Source organism: Lissotriton vulgaris, chromosome 9, assembly GCF_964263255.1.
Source record: "Lissotriton vulgaris chromosome 9, aLisVul1.2, whole genome shotgun sequence".
Classification (NCBI taxonomy): domain Eukaryota; kingdom Metazoa; phylum Chordata; class Amphibia; order Caudata; family Salamandridae; genus Lissotriton; species Lissotriton vulgaris.
In genome coordinates this window covers 821,347,274-821,360,108 of record NC_141697.1, presented here as the reverse complement: position 1 = coordinate 821,360,108, position 12,835 = coordinate 821,347,274, and the positions used below count along the sequence as shown (strand labels likewise).

Genomic DNA, 12,835 nt, shown 5'->3' with positions numbered 1-12,835 from the left:
CTTCTCTCTTCAGAGATGAGGTAGGTAAGACATCAGAGATAGAGCAGTGCTTGCCTGTCCTGCGCCTGCACTTATCCAGTGTCGGTTTATATGGGCTCTGCTACTCTCCGCCTTCTGCGGCATCTGATGAGGCTCTTCTCTTCGCTCCTGGGCTCTTTCTGACCGTGAATGCAGTCCACCATGGCATCTCAGACATCTTGCTTTTGGGAATCAGAACCTGAAACAACTGGGAACAATTACCATACAGAAGTCACCGAAGACCCTGTAAGGAACTAAAGCAACATTAAAGCATACAATCAAAGCATAACAATTAACTCAAGATCATTACTTACTGCAGTACGGGGAGGGGTTTCCTCCAGGAACGCTGGGTAGGATAATCTTCGCCTCCAAGTCCTTAATAGAATTGAAACTTTCCGTTACGTTAGCTAGGAAATTTTTCATTGTATGTCAGTACTGGAGGCGAGGATTATGCTTGTTTAAAGCTTATCCACCACCAGCTGAGCCATATTCAGAATTGGCTTAAAGTAAAACCTTTTGAAGGTAGAATCCGACGACCAGTCGGCTGCGTTGAGTATATCCTCCAGCCTGGCTCCCAAGTATAAGCCTTAGAGGCCATCGCCCCCGAGCAGAATGCGCTCCAAAGTGACGGAGACTAATGCCTGCCTCCTGCATTATCCACCCGACCCATCTTGCGATGGTGGGAGAGGAGCCTGCCGAAAGGGTTTCCGGAGCGCGATAAGGAGATGACGCTCACTGGCTGGGCGAATGTCATCTGTCATTTCTTCATAGGCCTTGAGGCACCTCACAACGCACAACTTTGGAGAATCTGGGAACTCTGGGTAGGAGATAACTCTAGTATGGCATTTGGTTCACCTGAGAAGGGTGATAGTCACACCCTCTGGAGTGTACATTCTTCCAGATAAGTCCAGTGCTCGGACATCCGAGACCCGTCATCACAAAATCAAGCAGAGAAGCATTGCTAACTTCGCTGAGAGTTCCTTCCTAGAAAGAAACCGGTTAGGCTGCCAAGATAAAACAGATTAAGGAACTGATTGACGTCCCACAGAGCTGAGTAACATGGTTCTGGGGGTAGGGACAGGCGAATCCCTCTTGGAAGCCGACAAACCAAAGCATGTTCCCCAACGGGGGATCTTTGAACCGGGACATGACCGGAGGAGATGGCAAATCTGAAAGTGTTGATGGTGCGGTAAGCAAGCCCGTCTGAAGCAAGCTGCGCCAAGAAATTCACGATGTGAACCACATCTGCGCCCAGGGGATCGAAACCCCTTCGCATACACCAATGGGACCACTTTCCCTATGCCGATTTGTACCTCTTGACAGTACTGCCTGCCCAAGCCCTTGAGAGGAGGCTCTCAGCTGCTTCCGAAAGACCTGGGGCCTCCCAACGGCCCCTGAAATCCGCCACGCCATGAGAAACAGCGATCCTGTCTCCACCAGGGGATGAGGAAGCCTGTCTGGATTTGTGAGGAGAGTTGGAAAGTGGGGGGAGTAGGATTGGAAAATCCCAAGAAAGTTCCAGAAGAACTGGAAACCAGACTTGAGACCTCCACATAGGGGTGACCAACACCAGGTCCGCCCCTTGCCTCCGGACTTACGCTGAAGTCCGCGTGATCATTGCGAAAGGCGGGAACGCATACCCCTGCTCCAGACTCCAGTCCTACAAGAAAGCGTCCGAGGCAATCGCCAAGGGATCCGGTCTCTAACTGAAAAACCGAGGGGTCTGATGATCGAGCCTGGAAACAAACAGGTCCACCGAAAAAGGACCCCAAAGCTCGTTCAGCCGAGAGAAGACGGACTGATCCAGTTACCAAAGACTGGAATCCCTGAAGTGACGGTATTGAAAATCCGCTTCCGAGTTGTCTCTGCCCGGAAGATACTCCGCTGTGACAGAGATTTGACTGTCCAGGCAGTACTGCCAAAAGTTCGCCGCCAGGTCCGAAAGGGCCTTGGACCGCGTGCCCCCGAGGTGGTTCACATAACGGACGGCGTAGACGTTGTCCATCTTCAGAAGGACACAGGACTGTACAGACTCTCTCGTCCAGCAACGCAACGCAAACGAGCCCGCGAGGAGCTCTAAACAATTGATATGCAATTTTTGTTCTTCTGGAGACCACAAACCTCCTGTAGCCATAGCCCCGCATCTGGCGCCCCAACCTTGTCTGCTGGCGTCTGACTCGATCACCAAATCTGCGGCTGAGTCGAAGATCGCCCGGCCATTCAGGCCTCCATGTGGTCTAACCACCACTGGATCTCGGCTCTCGCCTCTCGCCTCCAAGGACAATGGGACCTTGTGGGAGTATGGGAACCCTTTCGCGGGCCAGTAGGCGCAGGGACACCTGCTTTTGGGCAAAGACACGCCTGAGCTTGTCGAATTGTCACCACCTTTCTGGATGGAAGACTGAGCGTAGATGTTGTGGAGTAGATCACGAACCCCAAGAATGTAAGCGATGTATAGGCATTTATATAGCGCACTACTTACCCGGAGGGTCCCAAGGCGCTTCGACCGCTGCGAAACCCTTCCTGGCTTCCCTGAGAGATGGTCCCTTAATGGGTATCTCCAGGGTGAGACCAGGCATCCCCGGCGGTCTGGTGGGGCCGTTAGTGAAGATGAGGCAAGCTAGTGCCCAGAGTTGCCGAGTGTGAACGCTGATCAGAGTGGGCACCGAGGCGAGAGAATTATCGAGTCCGCTGACCCTGGTCCAGAAACCTGCCGCGCCGGGAATCGAACCCTGGTCCCGGGCCGTCCTCTGCTCTCGGGTCTGCCGCCTCTAACCAGTGAGCCACACTACTTCACGCGATTGGACAGGTTGCAGCGAAGATTTCTTCTTGTTGATCACAAAGCCCAAGTCTTGAAGGAGCGACACGGTCACTTGGAGCTGAGAAATCAACTGCCGAGGGCAGAAGGAGGTCGTCCAAGTAGACAATCATCCTGATCTCCTGGGCCCGCAGGAACTCCACCGCCGGTTTGAGGACCTTGGTGGAGCACCAAGGCGCCGAAGATAGACCGAAAGGAAGGGCAGTGAATTCGTAGATGCGGTCTCGCCAGGCGAACTGAAGGAAACGCCTGTGGGGAGCAAAGATCGGGATCACAAGGTACGCGTCCTTGAGGGCCAAGCGGACCATCCAGTCGTGCGGACGCAGAATATCACTGAGGAGATTAATCCCCTCCATTTTGAAATGGCGATACACCAGCCATTTGTTGAACTCGCTGAGATTGATAACGGGGCGCTTGCCCCCGTCCATCTTGTCCACTAAAAACAGATTACTCAAGAACCCCTGGGGTTGCAAGGATGCAAGGGAGACCGCGCCTTTGCTGAGGAGGGAGGCAACTTCCTCGTCCACCAAGGCTGCGTCCTTTTGCGAAAACTGGATAGGCCTGGGTCCAGACCTCTGAACCGGGCGTCCTATGAACTCTATATGAAACTCCTGTATGGTTTGAAGTACCCACGCATCCAGTGTTAGGGACAACCAAGCCTGGTAACAACTTGCCAGTCGCCCCCCTATGCTTAACAGGGAAGAAGGTTGGACGCTTCCCTGCGTTAGAGGCTGAAGATCCTCCACGGAATCCTCTTCCTTTCCCACGCCGACCTCGGGTGGGGTAGAAATTCCAGAAGTGGGACTGGTCCTGGTATTGCCCGTAGCCTTTCTGGTTGCCCTGGGGGTATTGCCGACTGGTCGAGGGGCTCCTGCCTCGACCGGCCCTGCGAAAAAAACACGGGGAAAAACCTTTTTTATCGTGGATTGGGCACGGTCCAAAGACGTAAAGGAGTTGACGAATTTGCCAAGCTCTTTTACAAAAGGCTCTCCAAAGAGCACGCCTTGGGCAACTGCCCCGACCTCGGAATCAGCAAGGTCCCCCAACTTGGGATCTATCTTTATAAGTAGGGACCTACGGCGCTCAGTATTGAGGGCACAATTTGCATTTCCCAGAAAAACAATTACTCTTTGCGCCCAGTTAGAAAGGGCCTCAGGGGAGATGATGGATCCAAATTCTTTGGCTTCTTCCGCCATATCCAGGATTTTGGTGGCTGAGCCTAAAGCGTCTAAGAGCTTATCATGGCAGGCCCTCCAGGATCTGTCAATGCCCTTCTTCGGGTCACGGATGAGTTTTTGGAGAAAGGTGGACATGCAGGCATCTATTTCCGGGGTCATGGCCACCTTTCCTTCAAGTGAAGGACGTGTGCACTCCGCCCGCAAGCAGGTGCGAGCCTCCTTTTCCAGTGGCCGACGGATATGCTCTGCTACGTAAGCCGCCACTTTTTCTGCCGGGTCCAATCCTTGGACCGGGGGTGAACAATGTTGTTTGGGTTTAACATATCAGCAGTAAGCTGAGGTGCGGAGAAATAGGAGGGAAGCCAGGGTCTCGCCAGCTGCATCTTGGTCGGTAGGCTGGGAAGTCGGATCAGATTTTGGCTAGTCACAGGCTCAAAAGCGTCAGTAGCCACTCCTGGTGGTCTGGCGCGCTTCGCAAGCGGAGGCTCTGAGGGGCCGGGGGGGGGGGGGGGGGAGACAGGGGCGGAAGTAGAGGGTCCCGTCGCCAAGCGTTGCTCATGGCATGAGAACGCCTGGTTAATTTGCTGGGAAAGACTATTTTCCAAAGGCGAAATGGCCTGGTCAACTGCCTGGTAGATAGAGGAATCCAACGCCTCGTAAAAGGCATCACCCCAGGGTAGATCTTCGAGGGGGTCAGCCTCCTCAGAATAATCTTAATAGTACTCCATAAGGGAGTGATAATGTGGCTGGGGGTGGAAAGGAGTAGAGGGCACAATGGCACAATCAATGAAGCTGGGTGTCAGCCTGTACGTTAAGGCGGCAGAAACCGCAGATTGGTATGGGGAGTGTGCCCCGGGGACTAGTGCTGGCAAAGACAGAATACAAACAATACTCGAGACCCACACACTCAAGGGTCTCCACTGGTCTGGAGCTTGTCCCCAAAGTAGGCCTTATCAGGCCGGTTCAAGACCTCAACTAGTGAAGCGTTATAGGAAAAAGCAGTACAGGACTCCAAAGCCTTGCAAATACCTGCGCAGGACACGGAGCGTAATTATTTCATAAACAGCAAATGCGCACTTTTTATCATGCCGTGTACGGACCTCCAACAGGGCTTTCAGTTTCAGACCAGGGCTCCCGTAATGGCGGACACGTGCGCGGTGCTCGAATTCCTGAAGAAACTTCAAACACCACGCCGCGTCAGAGTCAGCCTCCCGCGCCACCTATCGGCGGGAGGACCTAGGAGCCATCCAGCCAGAGCCGCGTAGGGACGGAAAAATGGACCTCTTGCCCGCAGCCCCAAAGAACCGCAGCGAGAGAACTCGCGCCGCCACAAACACCTGACGGCAACGGCCAACAAAGCCTAAATAAACAGAAAAACAGAAAGTAGCGCGACGCCAAGAAATACCCTTGGAAATACTACCAAGCACAGTAGCAATATAATAGTCTCGAAATAAACCATCTACACATATTGAAATGAATCAAATACATCAACCAAGGGCTAGACAGTAAAGAAAACTGAGGAGCGCACTTATCTGAGGCTGCTGAGCAGCGAAGGAAGAGGGGATTATGTCAGAGGACTTAGTTGGACTCCCTGTCTCCCTATTGGACACTGACTCTATTGTTGTGATTGGTTGTCACAGTGTTTCTTTTCTACTGCTTTTCCACTGTTCCATGGGAAGCGTAGTTTATTGTGTCTTCACTGCTGTTGAATAAAGTGGAGAAAGAAGGCATAATCCTCGCCTCCAGTCCTGACCTAAAATTGTGAAATGAAATGCAGTTACATTAAAACGTATATTTTAGTTAGAGGCTAAGTTCCTTGGGTATCTGCAACGTTTGAGAGAGTCCAGTAATGGAATGCTTCATTGAACATCTATGTCTTCAGTTTGTTCCAGAACGCTGTGAATTCAAGAATGAGATACGGGAGTGAAGGCAGCAGTGGCAGATAACTGAGATTTCTCTTCCTCTCATTGTTGTGAGAGAATAAGCACATCTAAGATCCCCTCAGTGTTGGAAAAGTAAAAGCATCTGTTTGGACGCTGGCAAATATTATGGTTAAGAAGATCATGCTTTTGTTTTTAGAAGAAATGCTTTAAATGGATTAAATGCTTGACAGTCAAGCAGTGGAAGCACTTTTGGATGAACAGAGTCCTGTGTTCCCATTTCCTTTATTTACGCAACCAACTAATGGATGTTGCTTTGTACGGATTAGAGATGGGAATTGGATCTTAGGCTGCTCTGTGAGGATGCTGATCAATATGAAGATGTGTGATAGAATTTGATGATTTCTGCAAATGTAACCCCAAGGTTTGACCGATATTATTACTGTCTGGCTGTGGCAGAAATGAAGTTATAAGAGTCAGTTGTGCTATTGGGCTGACCACAAAAATAAAAGTTGATGAGGTAGATAGCATAATTTAGAAAGTCGGTTAAAGGTTCAGTTTAAAAATGGGATGTGGAACAAGGCAGAGGAAGACAAGTATCTCATCCTCCTTCCCACATATTAAAGCAAAGATGTTCGGAGAACAACTGATTTCTCTCCATTCCTGCTACCAAAAAAGGTATTCATAACAAGTAATTTTAAAGCTTTGTCTTCAAGTCCATATATAGCTTATGCAATTAAAGACATGCTGACTGTTCGGTCTAGTTGGTGGACGCTAAACATTTAGATTGATTATCAGAGGTAACTTTCAACGTAGTTTAACATCGCTGCTGCGCATTTTCCCCTCCTGTGCTGGAAATATGTGATCCTCAGTGTATCATGACGAGCTCAGCTCGTCATCAGCACAGCTCAACTGTGCCTCATGACGAGCTGAGCTCGTCATGAGCATGGAAGGGGTTAAGTATCATTGGCATACATGTGGGAAAGGGTGGAGAGGTTGATTTTACCATCAGATGTTTAGAAGGAGGGGACGAAACGAGTCTCCTATGAACTCCAAAGCTTAATTTGAATTCAGACCTTGGCACAAGGGGAGTAGTTGTAAAACCACGGTTAGTATGCCAGGTGATAATGATTGTAGTGTGTCACCCAATAATTATTGCCACACTGATTGGCTGTTGGGCACGATAGGCCAAGAGGGATTTCTCTGCAGTAGCCTGCTTCATCTGTGGAATGAAATGAGTGAAGGTGTCTTTATACTTCATATTTGTTCTTAGTTTGCTTGCTGGGGTTCTTTTAAAAATGTAAACTAGGAATAGCTGCCTGGCTATTTGTGAGAAAGTTAGATTTTTTGCGTGGGTGATCTGATAGGGCTATTCTTTTGTGAAAGCATCAGTTTTTTCGATAGGTGACAGGGCTTCATTTATTTCTAGGAACTTGGAATGGACGGTGGACCCGGAAAGAAATATAATTTTAGTAAGGGTGGGTTATAGGTAGGGGCGTGTGAAATTCATATAATTTGTCTATGCTTAATTACGCAAAATTTACGCAAAGTCCAGATCCAGTACTTAGCCCTGTATTTTAATGTAAAATGTGACCTCACAGCCATTTTGGCCTGATGTATGCATTTGATGCTAAAAAAGTGAGTATAGCACATACATGCTATGAACAACATCCACTTGTGTACTTGGTTTTCGCATTGTTCCTGTTCTCCCTCCCTATAATCTTGCAACAAAAGTGATGTAATTATGCAAAGTGGCGTATTTTTGGGAAATTTTATGTAATATGCATAACAAGAAATTCCTGAAATCAAGCAAATTACGTCGGTGTTATAAAAATTTTGTCCAGGCCTGTTTATAAGTGATGGATATTAAATGAGGTTAGTTGGAGAATTAATAGAGCTGTAGAGTGATTTTGATGTAGTGTCTTCGTTATATGAAAGAATAAATATCAGCCATGTGAATCATTGATGGTGGCAGTTGATTCCAAGCATTTTTTGGACTTGCTGAGAATTCCGAATTATTTCTTTTCTGGGGTGGGTGGAAAAGATGAAAGGGAGGATTATTTTGTGCAACCTGGTGGTTTGTAAATGGTCACAGCCATAACTGATGCACGCTTGTCCATTTGCAGAGCCGCTTGCAATCACAGGATTTTGGTAAGCACCTACATGGCGTGGAAGACCTGCTGCAAACCCACACACTGGTGGAAGCCGACATCGCAGTGCAGGCAGAGCGAGTCAAAGCTGTCAGCAGCGCCGCTCAGAAATTTGCAGCAGATGGAGAAGGTACTGGGTTCTTATAATTTTCATTTTTCTCCCCTTGTACATTAGCAAATCTCCTTTTTTTACTGCAATATGAAGTACAAGCTCCCTTATACCATAGAAAAAACCTTTACGTAGAGTGAAATTGTGCAATGGCAACCCCATGTTTGTTACTCATAGGTATATTAAGTGATATGTTGCTACATTTGCCAAGTATTGGGGCAATCAAGTGCTGCATTGTAAAACTCTAAATGTATATATGCAACGCTTGAAGTGCACCCAAAGGCCAGCTTCTGCCCCCTCATTCTCTGGCAGACCCCTAGCCAGGTAAACATATTTTATGTACTCAGTTCTTGAGGCTCAGGCCACTAATCAGCAATTTTAATGGCTAATTTCATCCAGCCTTCACTTTAGCTGCGGTACACTTCAATTAGGCAGATGTGTTAGGTAGTTTCTGGTTTGCAGGAGACAGTTGTTTGGGTTGCTGACTGTGTGGGGGTTGTGGGGGCTGACAGACCCCATTGCAGGTTGTCATGTATTTGCCAGTCACTGGCATTGACTGGCAAATATCCATGCGAAATCCTACTATGTGTGTTTCAGCCACAGGGAAATCAAACAGTTCTCTATCTTGAATGGACACCAGGGCTCGACAAATGTACTCGACCGCTCGCAAATGCGAGTTAATTTCTTCAAGGGCGAGCCTGTTTTCAGGCCTACTTGACCGGCCTGGCGAGTAAAATCTGCAGCTGCAGTGCCAGGTGCCAATTTGTGGGTCGAGTGCAATTGATGTTAGGTCGAGTAGACCTGCAGGTCAAGTAAGATTTTTTAGATTTGTCGAGCCCTGGATACATACATTATTGTCCGCAGTTGCACCCGATAACATATGGGATTCATTGTCTTTTATCAGGATATAGAACCCATTGTGTGCCTGTTGGCCACAAAGTATATCTAAGAGGACTATCTTGGTTTGTTGAGGTGGAATACACCTGGGAAGTTGTAACTCCAACTGACCAGTCAGAATATGAAATTGGCGTAGATGTCTGGAAGCTGCAGATGTCCACTTAACCCTTAGCACAAGCTTGTTTCCGTGGTGACAGAAGTCTACAGTAATGCGGCTGTGACATCTAGTGACCTGGCTGGTGCTGCTGTCATCCTTTTCCAGAGACATTCAACCTTGAGAATTGTTGCCCTGCTGTGATATGCAAAGCGAATAATATGAAGGTAGAGATGGTTTACCAAAATTATCTCCACTGAGAGGTCTGTTACCAAATTACAACCTTAGGGTTTATGGTCAGGATAGAAAAGTTAAATCAATCATGATGGGAACAGTGATTTCATGGTGATTGTTCTTCTTTCTCCTCAGGTTACAAACCATGTGACCCTCAGATTGTGAGTGATCGTATCGCCAAGCTGGACCTCTGTTACCGACAGCTGTGTGAGCTGGCTGCAGCCAGAAAAGAGAAGCTGGAGGAGTCCCGCCGGCTGTGGAAGTTCTTCTGGGACATGGGTGAAGAGGAAGCTTGGATCCGTGAACAGTGCCAGATCCTGTCGTCTGATGATTTTGGCAAAGATCTAACCAGTGTGCTGCGCCTTATTAGTAAACATGATGCCTTTCAGGATGAGATGAGTGGCCGTTATGGGCCTCTGCAGCAGACGATTCGTGAAGGTGAGGGCCTTGTGGCCGAAGGGCACTTTGGTGCCAATGAAATCGGAGATCGAATAAGGGACATTCAGGGTCAATGGGAGGGCCTACGAGCCCTCTCCAGTGAGCGAGAGATACGTTTGAAGGAGGCTGCTAGTTTTTACCAATTCCAGGCTGATGCTAATGACATTGAAGCCTGGATCCTGGACACCCTGCGCATTGTCTCTAGCCCTGAAGTGGGCCATGATGAGTACTCCACCCAGTCACTGGCCAAAAAGCACAAGGATGTAGAAGAGGAGATTGTGAATCACCGGCCAACCATCGATGCTCTTCATGAGCAGGCTCGCAGCTTGCCCACCAAGTTCTCCCAGTCACCAGAGGTGGATGGACGACTCCCAGCAATTGAGCAGCGCTATGAAGAACTGGCGTCACTGGCTGAGCATCGTAAGCAGGCCCTGCAGGATGCCCTGGCTCTCTACAAGATGTTTAGCGAAGCAGATGCCTGCGGGCTGTGGATCGATGAGAAGGAGGTCTGGTTAAACAGTCTGGAAATCCCAGAGAAACTGGAGGATCTAGAGGTGGTGCAGCAGAGGTAGGTCACATGTTTCCTGGGCCTTTGCTCCAAATTTCCAGCAAAAGCAACATTTCTCTGTGCAGAAAATGCAAGAATTGAACACTCACGACTCCAACTGCGATACAGCTAAAATAGCAGTGATTTTTCTCAAATCCACCCTTTCCATTGCCCACTGTTACACATCTTGTTTCAACTCACATTCACTACTTGCATTCTCTTAGTATTTTATGAGGAATCAAGTCATGTTAAAATAGCATAGAGTGCATATGAGTTTAGGCATTGTTCAGCAACTTTATCAACAGTTTGTATCTGTGGCTTCCATGTTCATTTTGATGGTATCATGATCCTGTGCCGAAGAGTTGCTAAAGAGCAGTCTCTGGTCTGAAGAAAGGAGACCCACAGCGTTTGTTAAGGTGGTCCAGGGTTTTAATCCCACCTCTCTGAATGTATTCTTTGGACTTTCATAAGTTCTTTCTCTGTGTGCCTTACTTAACTGGATTTGAGTGTGGTATCTATTTTACGTTTTCTATTTATTTTATCGAGTTTTCTTACAGAAAGAAACCTTTCCAGTAACAAACATTAGCATATTCCCATTTATGTCAGTGGTGTCTTTTTTCGAATGGAAAACAGTGATCCCCAAGTTGCAGAAATGTAAACACCTACTCCATTACTCTACAGCATAAATTCGACCACATAGCCACACTTGTATACACGTGGAACAAATCCAGAAATGAACCTCTAATCTTCTGTGCCAAAATTGCACAGTATTGAGAAAAGCTGACTGGGCTCATAACTTGAATTAAGAATTACATTCTCATGACTTTAAAGAAGCATCCCTCAAACACATTAGGTCTGCCACCTGAACGGACAGAAGACTACCATATTTAGAGGTCACCGCTGGCTTTGTGGTGATCTCTGATCCTTCAGAAGAACTGCTGTCAAAGTAATTCCTCTGAAGAAATCAAAATCGTTTTGTTTTTCAGAAACAAACTCCTGAATTGGGACTTTGGTTTTGAAAGACAAATAGCTGATGACCCCCACACCCAGGGAGTTTTCTTCTCTGGGTGCCAAAGGCCATTATTTTTATTACTCTGTTCCTCACTGCCAGGTTTTCCATGTTGGTGACGGACTGAAATATAGGGAGGCTGATCTGATGCCATTACTTTGACAGTCAGCACCTTGTCATTTCATTGTAGTAAGCTTTCCTTTGATGGACTCAACTTGACCACCTCCAACGGAAAGCAGACGGTTGCCATGTAGGCAGTGCATGGCAGGCAGCCTGAGGGTTTGTCCGACTTGGTGTTCAGTTACATGTGATAGAGTAGTATGCCCGCCAAATTCTAGATCAAGCCGTAAATAAAATACTTGTGTAATACACACTGCCATCACCCCCTACCTTCTCCTTAACATACACCACCTCAACAATCCTGAACAAACTTTGATGACCTCTCCGGTGCTCCCAAAAGCTGCATGACTCAATGCCAACAATGTTACTTCTGACATGGTTTTCCCAGTCCCTCAAATTCAAATTAGGAATGCACTCAACCAAAAGGATTTCTGAAAACAATTAATAGCTTACTAGTTTAAACTGCTCTTTGCCACCACCAAAGCATGGACACATTCACTTAACAAAAGCACATTTCTCTATCTATAGACTGCACATGTCCACAAACCTATTCAGACTGCAGTCTACAATGGTATTATTAGAACTGTTTAGAGAATGAGCCATGTACTTCGGAATACAGTGCGATTCAAATGGACAGTTTTTTTTGTTAAATCTTTTCATTAATTCAACATTAAAGTCACATACGTTATCCAGTTGACAACATTTCAAGTAATTGTACAATGCTGCTTCGTCGTAGGTGGGGAGAAAATGGTTACAAACATTATATCCCATAATCACATCCTTCCCTTTGCATTTCTAGCTCCACTGTTGGGGATACACATAGGTTGCCACAGTAAGTATTCCATTTGCCCCATTTTCTATCCCACTTCTTCGGACACCTTCCCGATTTGAATACTTCAGTTTCTGCAATCATGCATTTATCTATTTCACCCACACTCGGAAAGTAGGCGCATTCACCGCTCCCTATCCAATCTCACGGTTAACAAGGGTGTAGCCCAGTGTAGTTAGTTGTTGTTCCACCTCTGCGTGGTCAGTCGGCTCCCATATATTAAGAAGACCTAGGCGGGGTGTGAGAGGGTCTTCCTTTTCTAAGGCGTTCTGAATGAGGGCCGTGGCTCCATCCCATAGTCGCCGTACTACAGGACATTCCCAGATCATGTGATAAAAGGTGGCAGTGTGTTGGTAGACCTGGAGGAACATCGTATCCAGTCTGGCGCCTATCTGTGCTTGAGTAACCCCGGTTAAGTATGACCTGTGTAAGATTTTAAGTTGAAACAATCTGAAACGTAGAGTGATTGCTGCTTCTCTGGGGGACATTAGTGCCATCTGCCAGTCCTCATCAT

General features: G+C 47.4%; 1 protein-coding gene across 2 annotated transcripts in view; it reads left to right on the top strand.

Annotated features, from left to right (window-relative positions):
* Positions 1-12,835, top strand: part of SPTBN2 (spectrin beta, non-erythrocytic 2) — a 994,900-nt gene that overhangs the window by 626,089 nt on the left and 355,976 nt on the right. For both annotated transcript variants that reach the window (XM_086938557.1, XM_086938558.1), the window contains exons 13-14: positions 8,021-8,174; positions 9,514-10,384. In XM_086938557.1, coding sequence (XP_086794683.1) covers positions 8,021-8,174; positions 9,514-10,384 — 1,025 coding nt within the window. The remainder of the gene's footprint in view (positions 1-8,020; positions 8,175-9,513; positions 10,385-12,835) is intronic.